Source organism: Oncorhynchus keta, chromosome 1 (genome assembly GCF_023373465.1).
Source record: "Oncorhynchus keta strain PuntledgeMale-10-30-2019 chromosome 1, Oket_V2, whole genome shotgun sequence".
Classification (NCBI taxonomy): Eukaryota; Metazoa; Chordata; class Actinopteri; order Salmoniformes; family Salmonidae; genus Oncorhynchus; species Oncorhynchus keta.
The window spans coordinates 97,401,782-97,424,078 of NC_068421.1; the positions used below are offsets into that span (position 1 = coordinate 97,401,782).

The following is a 22,297-nucleotide window of genomic DNA, read 5'->3' on the forward strand; positions in this document are numbered from 1 at the left end:
GCTCACTAAACTCTCAGGGCCATTGGAGAGGCCACTAAACTCTCATGGCCATTGGAGAGACCACAAAACTCTCATGGCCATTGGAGAGCCCACTAAACTCTCAGGGCCATTGGGGAGCCCACTAAACTCTCATGGCCATTGGAGAGGACAGGACAGTAAACTCTCAGGGCCATTGGGAGCCCACTAAACTCTCAGGGCCATTGGAGAGACCACAAAACTCTCATGGCCATTGGAGAGCCACTAAACTCTCATGGCCATTGGAGAAATGACCATGAGAGTTTTGTGGTCTCTCCAATGGCCATGAGAGTTTAGTGGCCTCTCCAATGGCCATGAGAGTTTTGTGGTCTCTCCAATGGCCACTAAACTCTCATGGCCATTGGAGAGGCCACTAAACTCTCAGGGCCATTGTTAATCTGTGATTCTCACCTCTGCCTTCATCTACAAAGTGTTACTGTTTGTGTGTGTCCTTCACCCCTTCTATATGAGTCACTGTACAGATAACGTAAAGGCTTGGTGTTTTTACTTTACAGTAATGTTGTTTTGTAAATTTAGTCAATTGTATTTCTATGTGTCTTACAACAATATATCCCTTTATTGTATTCACCACAGAGTGGAGGATGCAGAGCATAACACCATTTGAGAGCCACCCCTCCCCAGCAAGCGCCCCCGCTAGAAAGGCCCCCCCCCACTGCTATGTCGATCACTGCATCTGATGGTTCTACATCCTCTTTTCGTAGACCTCTTGAAAAAGAAAATAGGGGCTTGTGGCACCGTTCGTCCTCACAGAACCGGTTTCACCAAGACCAAGGTAAACAACATGACAAAGATAGAGTAGATGGGGACCATTCCTCCTAATAGAACCGGTTTCACCAAGACCAAGGTAAACAACATGACAAAGACAGAGGAGATGGGAACCATACGTTGGATCAGGACGAACAAGCTGCTGTTTGTGAAATGTAAGGGAATTACCCCCCTGTATTGGACAAAAATGAATGGCATGTCATTGGCATCGGACAAACCATATACACATTGTCCAATTACCACCCAATTCGGCGTTGATTCATGCAAAGTGTATTGCAAATGCCATATGGCAATTGCCAGTTGTAACACTTTAAAAATCCAACAGGTGGCGAATCCGCTCCACCATGGTTTTTCATATTGGAAATGTAACCCAAGTCAACATCCAAAAGCAAAATTTTGAAAAAATGATTTTTTTGTCAAACACTTATCACCCCTTAAAAAAGTGCTTTCTGGACCGTTTTTCGAAATTCTTTCGATTTTTTTGTCAATTACACATGTGTAAGAACTGTATGAATACACTTTTGTCCAATTTTATTATCATTTTTTTTTTACATGCGCATAAGTAATATGTTTTGTCCATTTTCAATATGATTTCATAGGAAGTCAAAAGTCAAAAGTCAAAAATGACAAAATTTTGTAAAAACTTCACACACCCTTAAAAAGTGCTTTCTGGACCGTTTTTCGAAATTGTTTCGAATTTTGTGTCAATTACACACATATACGAACTGTATCAACATACTTTTGTCTAATTTTATTATCATATATATATATTTTTTTTACATGCGCATAAGGAATGTGTTTTGTCCATTTTCAATATGATTTCATAGGAAGTCAAAAGTCAAAGTCAAAAGTCACTTTTTTGGGGGGCCAAATGCCATATGAAATTTGACATGCTCAAAAATCCTGCAGAAATGCTAAATTGACTGGCCTGATGAACACAGGATGGCCTGGCAGTGATAGTTGTTACATTTCCATCACTCGTTGTGTTGATTTACTCATGTCCATTTGGTGATGTTTTTTCACTATAGAATCATATTGCAAATGCACGTGCATTGTTGTGCAACTGGTGATTGAAAATAGGCACCTGGTAACCCAAAAATAAAAAATATGGTTGTAAATGCATTTACCGGGACTCCTATTGTCCATGCCCGCTATGGGAGTACCCTACTACAGCCTACTCCTTCCTCCCTGTCGGGGAATTGAACCCCATTCTCCCGCGTGCATGCATTCTCTGGAACAGCCATTATTGAAGACAATCAAATGCTTGAACCCCGGTCTCCTATGTGCACGCAGGACACTGGATTTTTTTTTGCTTAATAGCCCAGTACTGTACTCCCGGCCATTACGTTGTACAGCGCCATATTCTCCGTTCCATCCTAATGGAAACCCAGAGGGCTTTTTCATTTTCCTTGGAATAGAAACACCATAATATTAATCATATTAATTGATACAGTACCAGTCAACAGTTTGGACACCTATTCATTGTAGGGATTTTCTTTATTTTTACTATTTTCTACATTGTAGAATAATAGTGAAGCGATCAAAACTATGAAATAACACATTTGGAATCAGTTAAGAACAAATTCTTATTTAGAAGGACAGCCTACTCCTTCCTCCCTGTCAGGAAATTGAACCCTGTTCTCCTGCATGCCTGCATTCTCTAGTACAGCCATTATTGAAGACAATCAAATGCTTCTCAAAGACGCCCTCTGGTGGTCAAATTAGCACTAACCAGCATTAATGGTACCAGTGGTTAACCATCACAACACAGTTAGGTTGAGCCATCACAACACTGTTAGGTTTAGCCATCCCAACACAGTTAGGTTTATCCATCACAACACAGTTAGGTTTATCCATCACAACACTGTAAGGTTGAGAGATCACAACACAGTTATGTCTCCAGTAAGCTGTAAAGACACATCTCTGGGAGCTACAGTATAGCCTCTGGCATGAAACACCTCTGGGAGCTACAGTATAGCCTCTGGCCTGAGACACTTCTGGTTTATCCATGTCAGCATTTAAAGTTGGCCTTGTTATGACTTCATTGGCTTTAATCTGTTTAGTAAAGCTGTCCATCTGTTTAGTAAAGCTGTCCATCTGTTTAGTAAAGCTGTCCATCTGTTTAGTAAAGCTGTCCATCTGTTTCGTAAAGCTGTCCATCTGTTTCGTAAAGCTGTCCATCTGTTTCTGTAAAGCTGTCCATCTGTTTCGTAAAGCTGTCCATATGTTTAGTAAGGAAGTCCCCCCTGTATTGGACAAAAATGAATGGCAAGTCATTGGCATCGGACAAACCATATACACATTGGCCAATACCACCCAATTCGGCGTTGATTCATGCAAAGTGTATTGCAAATGCCATATGGCAATTGCCAGTTGTAACACTTTAAAAATTCAACAGGGGGCAAATGCGCTCCACCGGGGTTTTTCATATTGGATATGTAACCCAAGTCAATGTCCAAAAGTAAAATTTTGAAAAAATGAAATTTTTTTCAAAAACTTATCACCCCTTAAAAAAGTGCTTTCTGGACCGTTTTTCGAAATTCTTTCGATTTTTTTGTCAATTACACATGTGTAAGAACTGTATGAATATACTTTTGTACAATTTTATTATCATAATTTTTTTTTTTTTTTTTTTTTTTTTTACATGCGCATAAGGAATATGTTTTGTCCAATTCCAATATGATTTCATAGGAAGTCAAAGTCAAAAGTCAAAAATGTCAAAATTTTGTAAAAACTTCACACACCCATAAAAAAGTGCTTTCTGGACCGTTTTCGAAATTCTTTCGATTTTTTGTCAATTACACATGTGTAAGAACTGTATGAATATACTTTTGTCCAATTTTATTATCATATTTTTTTTTTTTTTTACATGCGCATAAGGAATATGTTTTGTCCAATTCCAATATGATTTCATAGGAAGTCAAAGTCAAAAGTCAAAAATGTCAAAATTTTGTAAAAACTTCACACACCCTTAAAAAGTGCTTTCTGGACCGTTTTTCGAAATTCTTTCGATTTTTTTGTCAATTACACATGTGTAAGAACTGTATGAATATACTTTTGTCCAATTTTATTATCGTAATTTTTTTTTTTTTTTACATGCGCATAAGGAATATGTTTTGTCCAATTTCAATATGATTTCATAGGAAGTCAAAGTCAAAAGTCAAAAATGTCAAAATTTTGTAAAAACTTCACACACCCTTAAAAAAAAGTGCTTTCTGGACCGTTTTTTGAAATTCTTTCAATTTTTGTCAATTACACATGTGTAAGAACTGTATGAATATACTTTTGTCCAATTTTATTATCATATTTTTTATATATTTTTTTAAATTGTGCATAAGGAATTTTTTTGTGGGCCAAATGACGTAAGAAATTTGACATGCTCAAAATCCTGCAGAAATGCAAAATTGACTGGCCTGATGAACTCGGGATGGCCGGGCAGTGATAGTTGTTCCTTTCCATCACTCGTTGTGTTGACTTCATCATGTCCATTTTGTGATGTTTTTTCACTATATAATCATATTGCAAGTGCACGTGCATTTGCAATATGTTTCAATGTGCATTTACCATATGAAATTTGACCTTGCTCAAAAATGCAAAATTGACTGGTCTGATGAACACAGGATGGCCGAGCAGTGATAGTTGTACATTTCCATCACTCGTTGTGTTGATTTCATCATCTCCGTTAGGTGATGTTGTTTCACTATAGAATCATATTGTAAGTGCACGTGCATTTGCAATATGTTTCAATGTGCATTTACCATATGAAATTTGACCTTTCTCAAAAATGCAAAATTGACTGGTCTGATGAACACAGGATGGCCGAGCAGTGAGAGTTGTACCTTTCCATCACTCTTTGTGTTGATTTCATCATGTCCATTTGTTTATGTTTTCTCACTTTTGCAAAGTCACTGTGCATTTGCAATATGGTTCAATGGGCAGGTACCATCACGAATTTGTCATGCTATAAAAATCCTGCAGGAATGTGAAATTGACTGGCCTGATGAACACAGGATGGCCTGGCAGTGATAGTTGTTCCTTTCCATCACTCGTTGTGTTGATTTCATCATGTCCATTAGGTGATGTTTTTTCACTATAGAATCATATTGCAAATGCACGTGCATTGTTGTGCAACTGGTAACCCAAAAATAAAAATATGGTTGTAAATGCATTTACCGGGACGCCTATTGTCCATGCCCGCTATGGGAGTACCCTACTACGGCCCTCTATCTATGGAGTCCGTCCTGAGTGCTTTATGGACTGTTTAAAATATTCTGATGGATACGCATGTTGTGCAACTGGTGATTGAAAATAGGCACCTGGTAACCCCCCAAAAATATGCTTGTAAATGCATTTACCGGTCATTCTGATATTAATGCTCGCTATGGGAACACAGGATGGCCGGGCAGTGATAGTTGTACATTTCCATCACTCGTTGTGTTGATTTCATCATGTCCATTAGGTGATGTTTTTACACTATAGAATCATATTGCAAGTGCACGCGCATTTGCAATATGTTTCAATGTGCATTTACCATATGAAATTTGACATGCTCAAAAATGCAAAATTGACTGGTCTGATGGACACAGGATGGCCGAGCAGTGATAGTTGTACATTTCCATCACTCGTTGTGTTGATTTCATCATGTCCATTAGGTGATGTTTTTTCACTATAGAATCATATTGCAAATGCACGTGCATTGTTGTGCAACTGGTAACCCAAAAATAAAAATATGGTTGTAAATGCATTTACCGGGACGCCTATTGTCCATGCCCGCTATGGGAGTACCCTACTACGGCCCTCTATCTATTGAGTCCGTCCTGAGTGCTTTATGGACTGTTTAAAATATTCTGATGGATACGCATGTTGTGCAACTGGTGATTGAAAATAGGCACCTGGTAACCCCAAAAAATATGCTTGTAAATGCATTTACCGGTCATTCTGATATTAATGCTCGCTATGGGAACACAGGATGGCCGGGCAGTGATAGTTGTACATTTCCATCACTCGTTGTGTTGATTTCATCATGTCCATTAGGTGATGTTTTTCACTATAGAATCATATTGCAAGTGCACGCGTATTTGCAATATGTTTCAATGTGCATTTACCATATGAAATTTGACATGCTCAAAAATGCAAAATTGACTGGTCTGATGGACACAGGATGGCCGAGCAGTGATAGTTGTACATTTCCATCACTCGTTGTGTTGATTTCATCATGTCCATTAGGTGATGTTTTTTCACTATAGAATCATATTGCAAATGCACGTGCATTGTTGTGCAACTGGTAACCCAAAAATAAAAATATGGTTGTAAATGCATTTACCGGTCATTCTGATATTAATGCTCGCTATGGGAACACAGGATGGCCGGGCAGTGATAGTTGTACATTTCCATCACTCGTTGTGTTGATTTCATCATCTCCGTTAGGTGATGTTTTTTCACTATAGAATCATATTGCAAGTGCACGCGCATTTGCAATATGTTTCAATGTGCATTTACCATATGAAATTTGACATGCTCAAAAATGCAAAATTGACTGGTCTGATGGACACAGGATGGCCGAGCAGTGATAGTTGTACATTTCCATCACTCGTTGTGTTGATTTCATCATGTCCATTAGGTGATGTTTTTCACTATAGAATCATATTGCAAATGCACGTGCATTGTTGTGCAACTGGTAACCCAAAAATAAAAATATGGTTGTAAATGCATTTACCGGTCATTCTGATATTAATGCTCGCTATGGGAACACAGGATGGCCGGGCAGTGATAGTTGTACATTTCCATCACTCGTTGTGTTGATTTCATCATCTCCGTTAGGTGATTTTTTTCACTATAGAATCATATTGTAAGTGCACGTGCATTTGCAATATATGTTTCAATGTGCATTTACCATATGAAATTTGACATGCTCAAAAATGCAAAATTGACTGGTCTGATGAACACAGAATGGCCGAGCAGTGATAGTTGTACATTTCCATCACTCGTTGTGTTGATTTCATCATGAACATTAGGTGATTTTTTTTCACTATAGAATCATATTGTAAGTGCACGTGCATTTGCAATATGTTTCAATGTGCATTTACCATATGAAATTTGACATGCTCAAAAATGCAAAATTGACTGGTCTGATGAACACAAGATGGCCGAGCAGTGATAGTTGTACATTTCCATCACTCGTTGTGTTGATTTCATCATGTCCATTTGTTTATGTTTTCTCACTTTTGCAAAGTCACTGTGCATTTGCAATATGGTTCAATGGGCAGGTACCATCACGAATTTGTCATGCTATAAAAATCCTGCAGGAATGTGAAATTGACTGGCCCGATGAACTCGGGATGGCTGGGCAGTGATTCTGGTTCATCTCCATGGCTCGTTAGGGTTGATTTCAGAATGTCACTTTTGGTGATGGTCCCTCTCCGTTTAAACATATTGCTAATGTACAAAAGTCAACTAGCAAGTCAGTGTCCACCAGTCAATTAGATGTCATTCTGACACCAAACTGATACCAATTGACACCAAACCCACTTTTTCCAACTCATTTAGAAGCCAACTATCACATATGTCAGAGCAGGCCCATAATTCACAGCGCCATTAGTTTAAAACATAATAAAAACGTAAAACACATAGTTACGTTCTAGCTGCGGGTCCAGGTCAGACATTATGTGAAGGCCTATGTGAGGCGACCCCGAATCCCGAGTTTCGGCTCAATAGGTCCTTCGGTGCCCGAGTAAAACCCTAATTGGTGCTGAAAATCCAATTTTTTCAATGCCTTGCTATGGGGTCCTTGAATGAGCTATCGGACCGAAACGTTGGGGTCCGTCTCTATGGCCCGAGCCGGTTTCAATGCACCTAGTCTTGTGTCTCTGAGACTTTTCTAAATGTCGCCATTTTCGTAATGGTCAAAATGAATTTTTATTTTATTTTTATTTTTATTTCACCTTTATTTAACCAGGTAGGCTAGTTGAGAACAAGTTCTCATTTGCAACTGCGACCTGGCCAAGATAAAGCATAGCAGTGTGAACAGACAACACAGAGTTACACATGGAGTAAACAATTAACTAGTCAATAACACAGTAGAAAAAAATGGGCAATCTATATACAATGTGTGCAAAAGGCATGAGGAGGTAGGCGAATAATACAATTTTGCAGATTAACACTGGAGTGATAAATGATCAGATGGGCATGTACAGGTAGAGATATTGGTGATATTGGTGTGCAAAAGAGCAGAAAAGTAAATAAATAAAAACAGTATAAAAACAGTATGGGAATGAGGCAGGTGAATAAGGGTGAGCTATTTACCTATAGACTATGTACAGCTGCAGCGATCGGTTAGCTGCTCGGATAGCTGATGTTTGAAGTTGGTGAGGGAGATAAAAGTCTCCAACTTCAGCGATTTTTGCAATTCGTTCCAGTCACAGGCAGCAGAGTACTGGAACGAAAGGCGGCCAAATGAGGTGTTGGCTTTAGGGATGATCAGTGAGATACACCTGCTGGAGCGCGTGCTACGGATGGGTGTTGCCATCGTGACCAGTGAACTGAGATAAGGCGGAGCTTTACCTAGCATGGACTTGTAAATGACCTGAGCCAGTGGGTCTGGCGACGAATATGTAGTGAGGGCCAGCCGACTAGAGCATACAAGTCGCAGTGGTGGGTGGTATAAGGTGCTTTAGTGACAAAACGGATGGCACTGTGATAGACTGCATCCAGTTTGCTGAGTAGAGTGTTGGAAGCCATTTTGTAGATGACATCGCCGAAGTCGAGGATCGGTAGGATAGTCAGTTTTACTAGGGTAAGCTTGGCAGCGTGAGTGAAGGAGGCTTTGTTGCGGAATAGAAAGCCGACTCTGGATTTGATTTTTGATTGAGATGTTTGATGTGAGTCTGGAAGGAGAGTTTGCAGTCTAGCCAGACACCTAGGTACTTATAGATGTCCACATATTCAAGGTTGGAACCATCCAGGGTGGTGATGCTAGTCGGGCATGCAGGTGCAGGCAGCGATCGGTTGAAAAGCATGCATTTGGTTTTACTCGCGTTTAAGAGCAGTTGGAGGCCACGGAAGGAGTGCTGTATGGCATTGAAGCTCGTTTGGAGGTTTGATAGCACAGTGTCCAATGACGGGCTATAAAAGTATATAGAATGGTGTCGTCTGCGTAGAGGTGGATCAGGGAATCGCCCGCAGCAAGAGCAACATCATTGATATATACAGAGAAAAGAGTCGGCCCGAGAATTGAACCCTGTGGCACCCCATAGAGACTGCCAGAGGACCGGACAGCATGCCCTCTGATTTGACACACTGAACTCTGTCTGCAAAGTAATTGGTGAACCAGGCAAGGCAGTCATCCGAAAAACCGAGGCTGTTGAGTCTGCCGATAAGAATTTGGTGATTGACAGAGTCGAAAGCCTTGGCGACCCGATGAAGACGGCTGCACAGTACTGTCTTTTATCGATGGCGGTTATGATATCATTTAGTACCTTGAGTGTGGCTGAGGTGCACCCGTGACCGGCTCGAAACCAGATTGCACAGCGGAGAAGGTACGGTGGGATTCGAGATGGTCAGTGACCTGTTTGTTGACTTGGCTTTCGAAGACCTTAGATAGGCAGGGCAGGATGGATATAGGTCTATAGCAGTTTGGGTCCAGGGTGTCTCCTCCTTTGAAGAGGGGGATGACTGCGGCAGCTTTCCAATTGAAGACATTGCAAATGTACGAGGCTATTTCTCGGTCCGAGAACCTTCTAGAGCCACCTAACTCACCACGCACTATCGACCCGAGGTCTAGAACAGGTTTCTAAAGTTTCGGAACTGTAGGTCTGACGGTTCTTTTTAGCTCCAACAAAGCTAACTATTGGAGGCACTGTCTGTCTCTACAAACCCCAATACGTCCCTCCTTCCAAGTTGTGTGTCTGTGTGATTAAGTTTTCCTTTGAAATTTTATGGGAAAAATGACTGATTTACAGTTCATGGGGGTTGCCTAATCACACATATGAAGTTTTGGACAGATCTGACTTTTTTAACCCCTCGAAACAGCCCCTGAGACACCAATTAAGGCACTTCCGGTTGGCACAGGAAGCTATAAGTCAACACATATCCTCACTGGGGTATGCTTTTACAGAATCCTGAGTTTTAAGTCCTTACGTTAAGAATTGACTGATTTACACAGGGTTGAATGCACTATGTCTATCAAACTGCAGGCAGGTAATGGAAAAACACTTTTAGGGTGATTTTAACCACTTCCGGTTGGTCCAGGAAGCTTAGAATCAATACAGGTAGACCTCATACTGGCCTGATGGACTGTTACCAAAGACAGGTTCATACGGCATTCATAACCCATATAGACTTCAGGTTGAATTTAGGGGTAAAGGCAATGTATTCCTATGGGGAGAGAAGTCAATGCAAACTGTTTGAAGTAAACACCTTCTTTTAACTATTAAGGGTTAATGCCACACGGTCAACGTTAGGCTTGCCAGGGATCGGAAGGACCTTAGGAACATACCTGAGGTCGAATTGTGCTTTCACCCTAACGGTTCTCTCACTGTCACCCAAAAGCAAATGACGTTGTGGGGCAGGCTTCATTTTGGGCCTACTTTTCTAATGGTCGCTGCGCTCAGACCGAGCGAGCTACGGTCAAGCGGGATATCTTTTGAACTCGGCACGGCCTAGAGATTATGTTTATGCCATTGCCTGCTCTCTGTGTCTTTGAGAACCACACTTTTTCACTCCATCCTTGCTGTGTGTGCGTGTGAGAGCTTTTCTTTGACGTCTGCTGGGAGAAATGACTGATTTACAGTTTGAGGGTTACCTGGTCACACATATGAAGTTTTGGAGAGATGTGACTTTTCTAACCCTTCAAAACAGACAGTGTGACCCAATTAAAGGCACTTCCGGTTGGCACAGGAAGCTATAAGTAAACACATGTCTTGATAGACATAAACACTTACAGAATCCTGAGTTTTAAGTCTTTAAGTTAAGAATTGACTGATCTATGATCTACACAGTGTTGAATGCAGTCATTTTCACCTTTGAAGGTTATGTACATCAAAACTCCTTTTGGGTCAATCTAACCACTTCCGGTTGCTCCAGGAAGCTTAGAATCGACACAGGTAGACCTCATAGTGGTCTGATGGACTGTCATAGAAGACAGGTTCATAAGGCATTCATAACCCACATAGGCTTCAGGTTGAATTTAGAGGTGCAGGCAATGTATTCCTATGGGGAGAGAAGTCAATGCAAACTCTTTGATGTAAACACCTTCTTTTAACTGTTAAGGGTTAATGCCACAGGGTCAAGGTTAGGCTTGCACGGATCAGGAGGACCTTAGGAACGTACCTGAGGTCGAATTGTGCTTCTCACCCTAACGGTTCTCTCACTGTCACCCAAAAGCAAATGACATTGAGGGCCAGGCTTCATTTTGGTTCTGCTTTTTCAAGGTCACTGCACTCAGAGCGAGCTACGGTCAAGCGGGGCGTCTCGTTGAACTCGGCACAGTCTGGAGACTATGGTGATGCCATTTTTTGTGTTGATTTCAGAATGCCATTTTGGTGATGGTCCCTCTCCGTTTAAACATATTGCAAATGTACAAAAGTCAACTAGCAAGTCAGTGTCCATCAGTCAATTAGATGTCATTTTGACACCAAACTGATACCAATTGACACCAAACCCACTTTTTCCAACTCATTTAGAAGCCAACTATCATATATGTCAGAGCAGGCCCATAATTCACAGCGCCATTAGTTTAAAACATAATAAAAACGTAAAACACATAGTTACGTTCTAGCTGCGGGTCCAGGTCGGACATTATGTGAAGGCCTATGTGAGGCGACCCAGAATCCCGAGTTTCGGCTCGATAGGTCCTTCGGTGCCCGAGTAAAACCCTAATTGGTGCTGAAAATCCACTTTTTCCATGCCTTGCTATGGGGTCCTTGAATGAGCAATCGATAAACGTTGGGGTCCGTCTCTATGGGCCGAGCCGGTTTCAATGCACCTAGTCTTGTGTCTCTGAGACTTTTCTAAATGTCGCCATTTTCGTAATGGTCAAAATGAATTGAAGTCATTGCAAATGTACGAGGCTATTTCTCGGTCCGAGAACCTTCTAGAGCCACCTAACTCACCACGCACATCGACCCGAGGTCTAGAACAGGTTTCTAAAGTTTCGGAACTCTAGGTCTGACGGTTGTTTTTTTAGCTCGAACAAAGCTAACTATTGGAGGCACTGTCTGTCTCTACAAACCCCAATACGTCCCTCCTTCCAAGTTGTGTGTCTGTGTGATTTAGTTTTCCTTTGAAATTTTATGGGAAAAATGACTGATTTACAGTTCATGGGGGTTGCCTAATCACACATATGAAGTTTTAGACAGATCTGACTTTTTTAACCCCTCGAAACAGCCCCTGAGACACCAATTAAGGCACTTCCGGTTGTCACAGGAAGCTATAAGTCAACACATATCCTCACTGGGCTATGCTTTTACAGAATCCTGAGTTTTAAGTCCTTACGTTAAGAATTGACTGATTTACACAGGGTTGAATGCACTATGTCTATCAAACTGCAGGCAGGTAATGGAAAAACACTTTTAGGGTGATTTTAACCACTTCCGGTTGGTTCAGGAAGCTTAGAATCAACACAGGTAGACCTCATACTGGCCTGATGGACTGTTACCAAAGACAGGTTCATACGGCATTCATAACCCATATAGACTTCAGGTTGAATTTAGGGGTAAAGGCAATGTATTCCTATGGGGAGAGAAGTCAATGCAAACTCTTTGAAGTAAACACCTTCTTTTAACTATTAAGGGTTAATGCCACACGGTCAACGTTAGGCTTGCACGGATTGGAAGGACCTTAGGAACGTACCTGAGGTCGAATTGTGCTTCTCACCCTAACGGTTCTCTCACTGTCACCCAAAAGCAAATGACGTTGTGGGGCAGGCTTCATTTTGGGCCTAATTTTCTAATGGTCGCTGCGCTTAGACCGAGCGAGCTACGGTCAAGCGGGATATCTCGTTGAACTCGGCACGGCCTAGAGATTATTATGTTTATGCCATTGCCTGCTCTCTGTGTCTTTGAGAACCGCACTTTTCACTCCATCCTTGCTGTGTGTGCGTGTGAGAGATTTTCTTTGACATCTGTTGGGAGAAATGACCGATTTACAGTTCATGAGGGTTACCTAGTCACACATATGAAGTTTTGAAAAGATCTCACCTTTTAACCCATGGAAACTGCCACTGTGACACCATTAAAGGCACTTCCGGTTGGCACAGGAAGCTATAAATAAACTCATATCATGATTGGGGTATGCCTTTACAGAATCCTGAGTTTTAAGTCTTTACGTTAAGAACTGAGTTATTTACGGAGGGTTTAGTGAGTGTGTGTTATTTCAGAAAATCATAGAAAATCACAGAAATCTGCAGAGCTCCGCAGCACACTTTAAAAAGATTCGTAAGAACAACCTGCAACTGGATCTGTAACCGTTGAAAAAAAAACACCTATCCGTGAACATCACCAAGGTGTCGTTGAACGATTTCTCTTAAATGACGATAGATAAATGGCTGGTTCTTTTTTTATTGACACCGGAGGCTCCTTGACTTTGACGTGAAGTGGAAAAATAATTTCTCTATTTTCATTTTGGACCTTTAATCCCAGATAAATGGCCATAACTCAAAAACCGTTGAGGCCTAGACGCCATCTTGTTAGGGGCCAACTGCCCATTATGCCGCCCCTACGCTCACCACAGTTCGGCTTCTAAATATTTTCAGTTTTCGAGATAAGGCCCCACCGTGATGTCTGATGTTTTGTAGCAATAGCCATATGATTGCTTATGCCCTCTTGTGGGAATTTCCGGGACATGGGAAAAATGACATAAATCTTATTATTTTTTGTAAAACGGAAACCGAATGTCCGACAACGTTCATTTGATGACTTCCTGGTAGGTCCGGCCCTGCCGTTTAGCCCGACGCCGTCCATCTGTTTACAAACGATCCGGACGTCTAGTAAGGGACCGTACATTTGCAATATGGACTTTCTCACTAACCATACAGGTACTGCCGAAATCTTCCCTTAAGGTATGTAAAGCTGTCCATCTGTTTAGTAAAGCTGTCCATCTGTTTCGTAAAGCTGTCCATCTGTTTCGTAAAGCTGTCCATCTGTTTCGTAAAGCTGTCCATCTGTTTCGTAAAGCTGTCCATCTTTTTAGTAAAGCTGTCCATCGGTTTAGTAAAGCTGTCCATCGGTTTCGTAAAGCTGTCCATCTGTTTAGTAAAGCTGTCCATCTGTTTCGTAAAGCTGTCCATCTGTTTCGTAAAGCTGTTCATCTGTTTAGTAAAGCTGACCATCTGTTTAGTAAAGATGTCCATCTGTTTAGTAAAGATGTCCATCTGTTTAGTAAAGCTGTCCATCTGTTTCGTAAAGCTGTCCATCTGATTCGTAAAGCTGTCCATCTGATTTATAAAGCTGTCCATCTGTTTAGTAAAGCTGTCCATCTGTTTCGTAAAGCTGTCCATCTGTTTAGTAAAGCTGTCCATCTGTTTAGTAAAGATGTCCATCTGTTTAGTAAAGCTGTCCATCTGATTTACAGTGCCTTGCGAAAGTATTCGGCCCCCTTGAACTTTGCGACCTTTTGCCACATTTCAGGCTTCAAACATAAATATATAAAACTATATTTTTTTGTGAAGAATCAACAACAAGTGGGACACAATCATGAAGTGGAACGACATTTATTGGATATTTCAAATCTTTTTAACAAATCAAAAACTGAAAAATTGGGCGTGCAAAGTTAATACTTTGTAGCGCCACCTTTTGCTGCGATTACAGCTGTAAGTCGCTTGGGGTATGTCTCTATCAGTTTTGCACATCGAGAGACTGACATTTTTTCCCATTCCTCCTTGCAAAACAACTCGAGCTCAGTGAGGTTGGATGGAGAGCATTTGTGAACAGCAGTTTTCAGTTCTTTCCACAGATTCTCGACTGGATTCAGGTCTGGACTTTAACTTGGCCATTCTAACACCTGGATATGTTTATTTTTGAACCATTCCATTGTAGATATTGCTTTATGTTTTGGATCATTGTCTTGTTGGAAGACAAATCTCCGTCCCAGTCTCAGGTCTTTTGCATACTCCATCAGGTTTTCTTCCAGAATGGTCCTGTATTTGGCTCCATCCATCTTCCCATCAATTTTAACCACCTTCCCTGTCCCTGCTGAAGAAAATCAGGCCCAAACCATGATGCTGCCACCACCATGTTTGACAGTGGGGATGGTGTGTTCAGGGTGATGAGCTGTGTTGCTTTTACGCCAAACATAACGTTTTGCATTGTTGCCAAAAAATTCAATTTTGGTTTCATCTGACCAGAGCACCTTCTTCCACATGTTTGGTGTGTCTCCCAGGTGGCTTGTGGCAAACTTTAAACAACACTTTTTATGGATATCTTTAAGAAATGGCTTTCTTCTTGCCACTCTTCCATAAAGGCCAGATTTGTGCAATATATGACTGATTGTTGTCCTATGGACAGAGTGTCCCACCTCAGCTGTAGATCTCTGCAGTTCATCCATAGTGATCATGGGCCTCTTGGATGCATCTCTGATCAGTCTTCTCCTTGTATGAGCTGAAAGTTTGGTGGAACAAACTCCCTCATGACGCCAGGACAGCGGAGTCAATCACCACCTTCCGGAGACACCTGAAACCCCACCTCTTTAAGGAATACCTAGGATAGGATAAAGTAATCCTTCTCACCCCCCTTAAAAGATTTAGATGCACTATTGTAAAGTGGCTGTTCCACTCGATGTCATAAGGTGAATGCACCAATTTGTAAGTCGCTCTGGATAAGAGCGTCTGCTAAATGACTTAAATGTAAATGTAAATGTAATTTACAGTGGTCTGATACTCCTTCCATTTCAATATTATCGCTTGCACAGTGCTACTTGGGATGTTTAAAGCTTGGGGAATCTTTTTGTATCCAAATCCGGCTTTAAACTTCTTCACAACAGTATATCGGACGTGCCTGGTGTGTTCCTTGTTCTTCATGATGCTCTCTGCGCTTTTAACGGACCTCTGAGACTATCACAGTGCAGGTGCATTTATACGGAGACTTGATTACACACAGGTGGATTGTATTTATCATCATTAGTCATTTAGGTCAACATTGGATCATTCAGAGATCCTCACTGAACTTCTGGAGAGAGTTTGCTGCACTGAAAGTAAAGGGGCTGAATAATGTTGCTCGCCCAATTTTTCAGTTTTTGATTTGTTAAAAAAGTTTGAAATATTCAATAAATGTTGTTCCACTTCATGATTGTGTCCCACTTGTTGTTGATTCTTCACAAAAAAATACAGTTTTATATCTTTATGTTTGAAGCCTGAAATGTGGCAAAAGGTCGCAAAGTTCAAGGGGGCAGAATACTTTCGCAAGGCACTGTATAAAGCTGTCCATTGGTTTAGTAAAGCTGTCTATGGTGCACTATTCCCTACATACTACATTACTTTAATTTGTGAACTGTTTTCCTTTCAAGCATTTGGTTTTCAAAAGAGAATTCCGTTGTGACGATGTTCTATACTTTTCTTTGATGTTTATTTGGTAGAGTGGCCAGACGGAAGCCACTCCTCAGTGAAAGGCACAACAGCCATTTTGAGTTCGCCAAAAGGCACCTAAAGACTCTCAGACCATGAGAAACAAGATTGTTTGGTCTGATGAAACCAAGGTTGAACTCTTTGGCCTGAATGCCAAGCGTCACGTCTGGAGGAAACCGGGCACCATCCCTATGGTGAAGCATGGTGGTGGCAGCATCATGCTGTGGGGATGTTTGTCAGCGGCAGGGACTGGGAGACTAGTCAGGATGGAGAGAAAGATGAACGGAGCAAAGTACAGCGAGATCCTTGATGATAAACCAGCTCCAGAGCACACAATAAGAGTGGAGAAAATGAATCATAATAATGTATTATTCTGCTTAGAGTTTTGAGTGCTGTTTGTTGTGGATATGTTCTGTGTTTCACCACTGTTATTCAGAACCAGCAATAACGGGTTAAATAGGCCTATCCAAAACTTCAACTATTTCGGCATGGCGGCCCCCCCAAAAACCCTTTTCAGTGGGCTATTCAGTACAAATATACCACCTGACCAATGGTATGTGGACACCTACTCGTTGAACGTTATATTCCAAAATCGTTGGAATATGGATCCCCCCCCCCTCTTTCGGATCGAAAAAAAAAGCACAGTCATGATTCATCTTACTATGTTTTCTCATCTTCCAGAGGGGGGGGGGGGGGGGGGGCATCTCTCTAGCTAGCACTCTGCTTCTCAGCTGGAACTCAATGTAATGGCAGGTTATTGCCATGTAGTTAACCTTACAATAATCGACGGTCCACATATATGGACCCCAAGTCATTTACATCAGCTATTGCTTTGTTGATATTGGCCCACTTCAATCCTCTTTTCAGCAGCATGTTTGTGTCACCTCCGTGGTTTGCGGGGTCAGGGAGCACAGTGTCAACGGAGGATGCGTCCATGACTAGTCCACGTTTATTAGCTCCTATTAGCTAAATCAAGAAAACCACTTCCTTGAACTGTGTGAAAGGGCTTAATATCCTGCTACAGAAAGCTACACATTTGTTTTTAGGTTCCTGATTTGACTTTAGCCAGTAACTGCCTTGGGGCAGAGAGAAATTATGTCATGCTTTGTTACAGACTGCTCCTGTTGCGCAGCGGCCGCTGCATCCTCGGTCAATGGAGAGAGGAGGTGCAGGTTCTCTTGCTATCATATTTCAAAATCGAGGGGGGGGGGGGTGGCAAGCTTGACACTTCACATGGCTTGTGGACATCTTTAGTTTCAGCAACTAAATCAAAAGATTTTCCAAAATGTCATTTGGGATTTTGAGTTTCAATTTCACTTCGTCCGTATCCATAGCGACGACTGCGACTAGTAGCTAGCATCAGCAACAACCACCAGACACACACACATGTTGTAGACTACATCACATCAGGAGAGGTGCACTGCTGGTGCAGCAGAGCAGGAGCAAACATACACTGGTCCAGAAATCAAGTCATTTTAGTATTTAAAAAAAAAATGATACGCTAGCTAGTTGTGGATGAAAAAACAGGCCCCACCCGGCCCTGGTTGGGTAGCATGTGTGTGTGTGTGTGTGTGTGTGTGTGTGTGTGTGTGTGTGTGTGTGTGTGTGTGTGTGTGTGTGTGTGTGTGTGTGTGTGTGTGTGTGTGTGTGTGTGTGTGTGTGTACAGGCTCGACATTTCAATCTGCATTCTGCACAACAAATGATTATTAATGTAATTATTATCATACCATATCTATGGATGACACCGGTCCAATGCTGTTCACATAGATGTCCACATCTATGACCGTTGGTTTAACTGCAAAGGGAAAGAGCATTTTAAGATTTAGTAATGGAACTCATTCACCCATTCACTCATCGCTTCATTCACACCTGTATTCATTAACTCACACGATCATTTATCAATTCATTCACGCTTTCATTAATTCATTAATTTACCACGGCGCCGTCATATCATATGTTGTCCATCATCGTTCCATAATTGTCCACAGATTAAAATATTGTAATTTTGTCAGTATTAGTGGGAAGTGGGTCTCATACTGACAAAATTACAATATTTTAATCTGTGGAGAATTATGTAACGATGATGGACAACATGTGGTATGTGGGGAGGAGGGAGAGCAGGGAGAGCTGGGAGAGGAGGGAGAGCAGGGAGAGCAGGGAGAGGAGGGAGAGCAGGGAGAGGAGGGAGAGCAGGGAGAGGAGGGAGAGCAGGGAGAGCTGGGAGAGCAGGGAGAGCTGGGAGAGGAGGGACAGCAGGGAGAGCTGGGAGAGGAGGGAGAGCAGGGAGAGGAGGGACAGCAGGGAGAGCTGGGAGAGCAGGGAGAGGAGGGAGAGCAGGGAGAGCTGGGAGAGAGGGAGAGGAGGGAGAGCAGGGAGAGGAGGGAGGCAGGGAGAGCAGGGAGAGCTGGGAGAGCTGGGAGAGCAGGGAGAGGAGGGAGAGCAGGGAGAGCAGGGAGAGCTGGGAGAGCAGGAGAGCAGGGAGAGCTGGGAGAGCAGGGAGAGGAGGGAGAGCAGGGAGAGGAGGGAGAGCAGGGAGAGGAGGGAGAGCAGGGAGAGGAGGGAGAGCAGGAGAGCAGGGAGAGCTGGGAGAGCAGGGAGAGGAGGGAGAGCAGGGAGAGCTGGGAGAGCTGGGAGAGCAGGGAGAGGAGGGAGGCAGGGAGAGCAGGGAGAGCAGGGAGAGGAGGGAGAGCAGGGAGAGGAGGGAGAGCAGGGAGAGGAGGGAGAGCAGGGAGAGCAGGGAGAGGAGGGAGAGCAGGGAGAGCAGGGAGAGCAGGGAGAGGAGGGAGAGCAGGGAGAGCAGGGAGAGCAGGGAGAGGAGGGAGAGCAGGGAGAGGAGGGAGAGCAGGGAGAGGAGGGAGAGCAGGGAGAGGAGGGAGAGCAGGGAGAGCAGGGAGAGCAGGGAGAGGAGGGAGAGCAGGGAGAGCAGGGAGAGCTGGGAGAGCAGGGAGAGGAGGGAGAGCAGGGAGAGCAGGGAGAGCAGGGAGAGGAGGGAGAGCAGGGAGAGGAGGGAGAGCAGGGAGAGGAGGGAGAGCAGGGAGAGCAGGGAGAGGAGGGAGAGCAGGGAGAGCAGGGAGAGCTGGGAGAGGAGGGAGAGCAGGGAGAGCAGGGAGAGCAGGGAGAGGAGGGAGAGGAGGGAGAGCAGGGAGAGCAGGGAGAGCCGGGAGAGTAGGGAGAGCTGGGAGAGGAGGGAGAGCAAGGAGAGGAGGGAGAGCAGGGAGAGCAGGGAGAGCCGGGAGAGCTGGGAGAGCTGGGAGAGGAGGGGGAGTAGGGAGAGGAGGGAGAGTAGGGAGAGCAGGGAGAGCAGGGAGAGCTGGGAGAGGAGGGAGAGCAGGGAGAGCAGGGAGAGTAGGGAGAGCAGGGAGAGGAGGGGGAGTAGTGAGAGGAGGGAGAGCAGGGAGAGCTGGGAGAGCTGGGAGAGGTGGGAGAGCTGGGAGATGAGGGAGAGCTGGGAGATGAGGGAGAGTAGGGAGAGCAGGGAGAGCTGGGAGAGCTGGGAGAGGAGGGAGTACATTATACATTAAGTGTGTTCCCTCAGACCACTACTCTACAATACATTAAGTGTGTTCCCTCAGACCACTACTCCACTACCACATATCTAGAATACATTAACTTCTCTAGGGAAGGGGGCAGCATTCGGAATTTTGGATGAAAAGCATGCCCAAATTAAACAGCCTGATACCCCGAGAAGATATGATATGCATATAACTGGTAGATTTGGATAGAAAACACTCTAAACTTTCCAAAACTGTTACAATAGTGTCTGTGAGTGTAACAGAACTGAATTGGCAGGTGATAACCTGAGAAAAATCCATTCAGGAAGTAGTTTTGGTTTTGTAGTTTTCTATTCAATGCCATTACAGTATCCATTGACTTGGGACTCATATTGCAGTTCCTATGCCTTCCACTAGATGTCAACAGTCTTTAGAAATGTTTTCAGGCTTGTATTATGATAAATGAGGGAGTAAGAGCAGTCTGAATGAGTGGACCCTGACGTGTCACAGAGCTTTTCATGCCCAATCCGGAGAGAGTGTATTTCTTGTCTCCCTTTTATTTTGATGAGGTTATTGTCCGGTTGAAATATTATAGATATACCAGAAACAATACCAGAAAATCCCTTTAATGGTGATTAGGTGACTTTCAGGTAATTATAAAAAATGATCCAATACATGTACCCAGTAGTTAGTCTTTACACATGACCAAAAATACATGTACCCAGTAGTTAGTCTTTACACATGACCAAAAATACATGTACCCAGTAGTTAGTCTTTACACATGACCAAAAATACATGTACACAGGAGTTAGTCTTTACACATGACCAAAAATACCTAAGAGTTTTCAATGACACCTGTTCTAGCTTTCAGTACTCACTGGAAACCAGCCCTATTTTCTCCACCAGTTGGAAGGGGGCTCTGAGCCTAATTGGATATAGTAGGACAGATGTCCTGAATCATCTAAAAACTCCCATTACCAACACACGACTTCCAGGCGTTGATTCTATGTTCGCTTCGATGCAAGCAACACTGACACATGCATGAAGGCATCTCCGCAGCCGATGTGAGTAAGACCTTTAAACAGGTCAACATTCACAAGGCCGCAGGGTCAGACGGATTACCAGGACACGTACACAGAGCATGCGCTAACCAACTGGCAAGTGTCTTCACTGACCTTTTCAACCTTTCCCTGAACCAGTCTGTAATACCAACATGTTTCAAGCAGACCACCCATAGTCCCTGTGCCCAACAACACCAAGGTAACCTCTCTAAATGACTACCGACCCATCACGTCTGTAGCCATGACATGCATCCTCCCTCACATCTTGGACCCACTCCAATTTCCATACCGCCACAACAGCTGAATGACTCACTCATTCATGGCTTTGGATCAAAATAACTTAAGTAGCAACATTCCTTCCGTCTTTAATAATAAATAAATGTTTGACTGTTTTGTTTGTTGTGTTATTTGTGACAGAATGTAAACCACATTCATATTGAATAAGCTTTATTTTTCCCGTATTTTTATCTCCCGCATCACTCTCCGCTTCATAGCCTCAAACTGCGCCATTTTGTTTTCTCTCCGTCGCCCGCACGCACTTTAAACATTTGGATAATAAAGCATTTAAAAATACGTTGAAGATAGAATCCACCTCTTAATGAGTTCCGAGAGCCGATTCGTTATCCAATTAGTATTATTATTATTACTATTATCTCTGCATTATAATATTCTCACAGACTAAATTAGAATCCTCCGATTCTCTAAATTTAATCTTTTATTTTCATTTAGAAGCCGCCTCATGAGTTTTGAGAGCCGTGTCACACCAATTATTATTGGATTATTCAGTCATTAATGGCTTTAGATCCAAATAAATAAATACCAACATTCTTTCTGTTAGTCTTTAGTAAAAATACATTTCACTGTTTTGACCAAGTTAAAAGGATCCAACCCTTTTTAGATTTTGGCCACTAGATGGCAGCACTGTATGTGCAACGTTTTAGACTGATCCAATGAACCATTGCATATCTGTTCAAAATGTGGGGAGATCACGTAGAGGTTAATCTGATCATGTTGTTTTGTGTGTGTTCAATTATTTGTGACATTGTGGTTACAATGAACAACATTTCTAACTCAATATCACTGACCAGATTTGCCCTAAAGAAAAATGCTTTATCTACCACTTTAGATGCTGTGTTTGTATTGACAGTAGTGATGGAGGCATTTTGAAAGCATGTTTTCTTTTCCAGTACATTTGGGCAGTATTGATACAACATTTTGAACATGTATGCAATGGTTCATTGGATCAGTCTAAAACTTTGCATATACACTGCTGGCCAAAATCTAAATTGCGCCTGGTCTAGAATAATACATTATAGCCTATCATGCAAACAATGTTTCCATGATGGGCTATTAGCAGAACAATAGACTCTTCATACACCAATAAATGTAC

The 22,297-nt window shown here is 42.6% G+C and overlaps 1 protein-coding gene across 1 annotated transcript in view; it reads right to left on the bottom strand.

The window, feature by feature from the left end:
- Positions 1-22,297, bottom strand: part of LOC127908780 (gamma-aminobutyric acid receptor subunit gamma-3) — a 361,942-nt gene that overhangs the window by 262,477 nt on the left and 77,168 nt on the right. Inside the window, exon 3 of the mRNA XM_052468107.1 lies at positions 18,083-18,150. Coding sequence (XP_052324067.1) covers positions 18,083-18,150 — 68 coding nt within the window. The remainder of the gene's footprint in view (positions 1-18,082; positions 18,151-22,297) is intronic.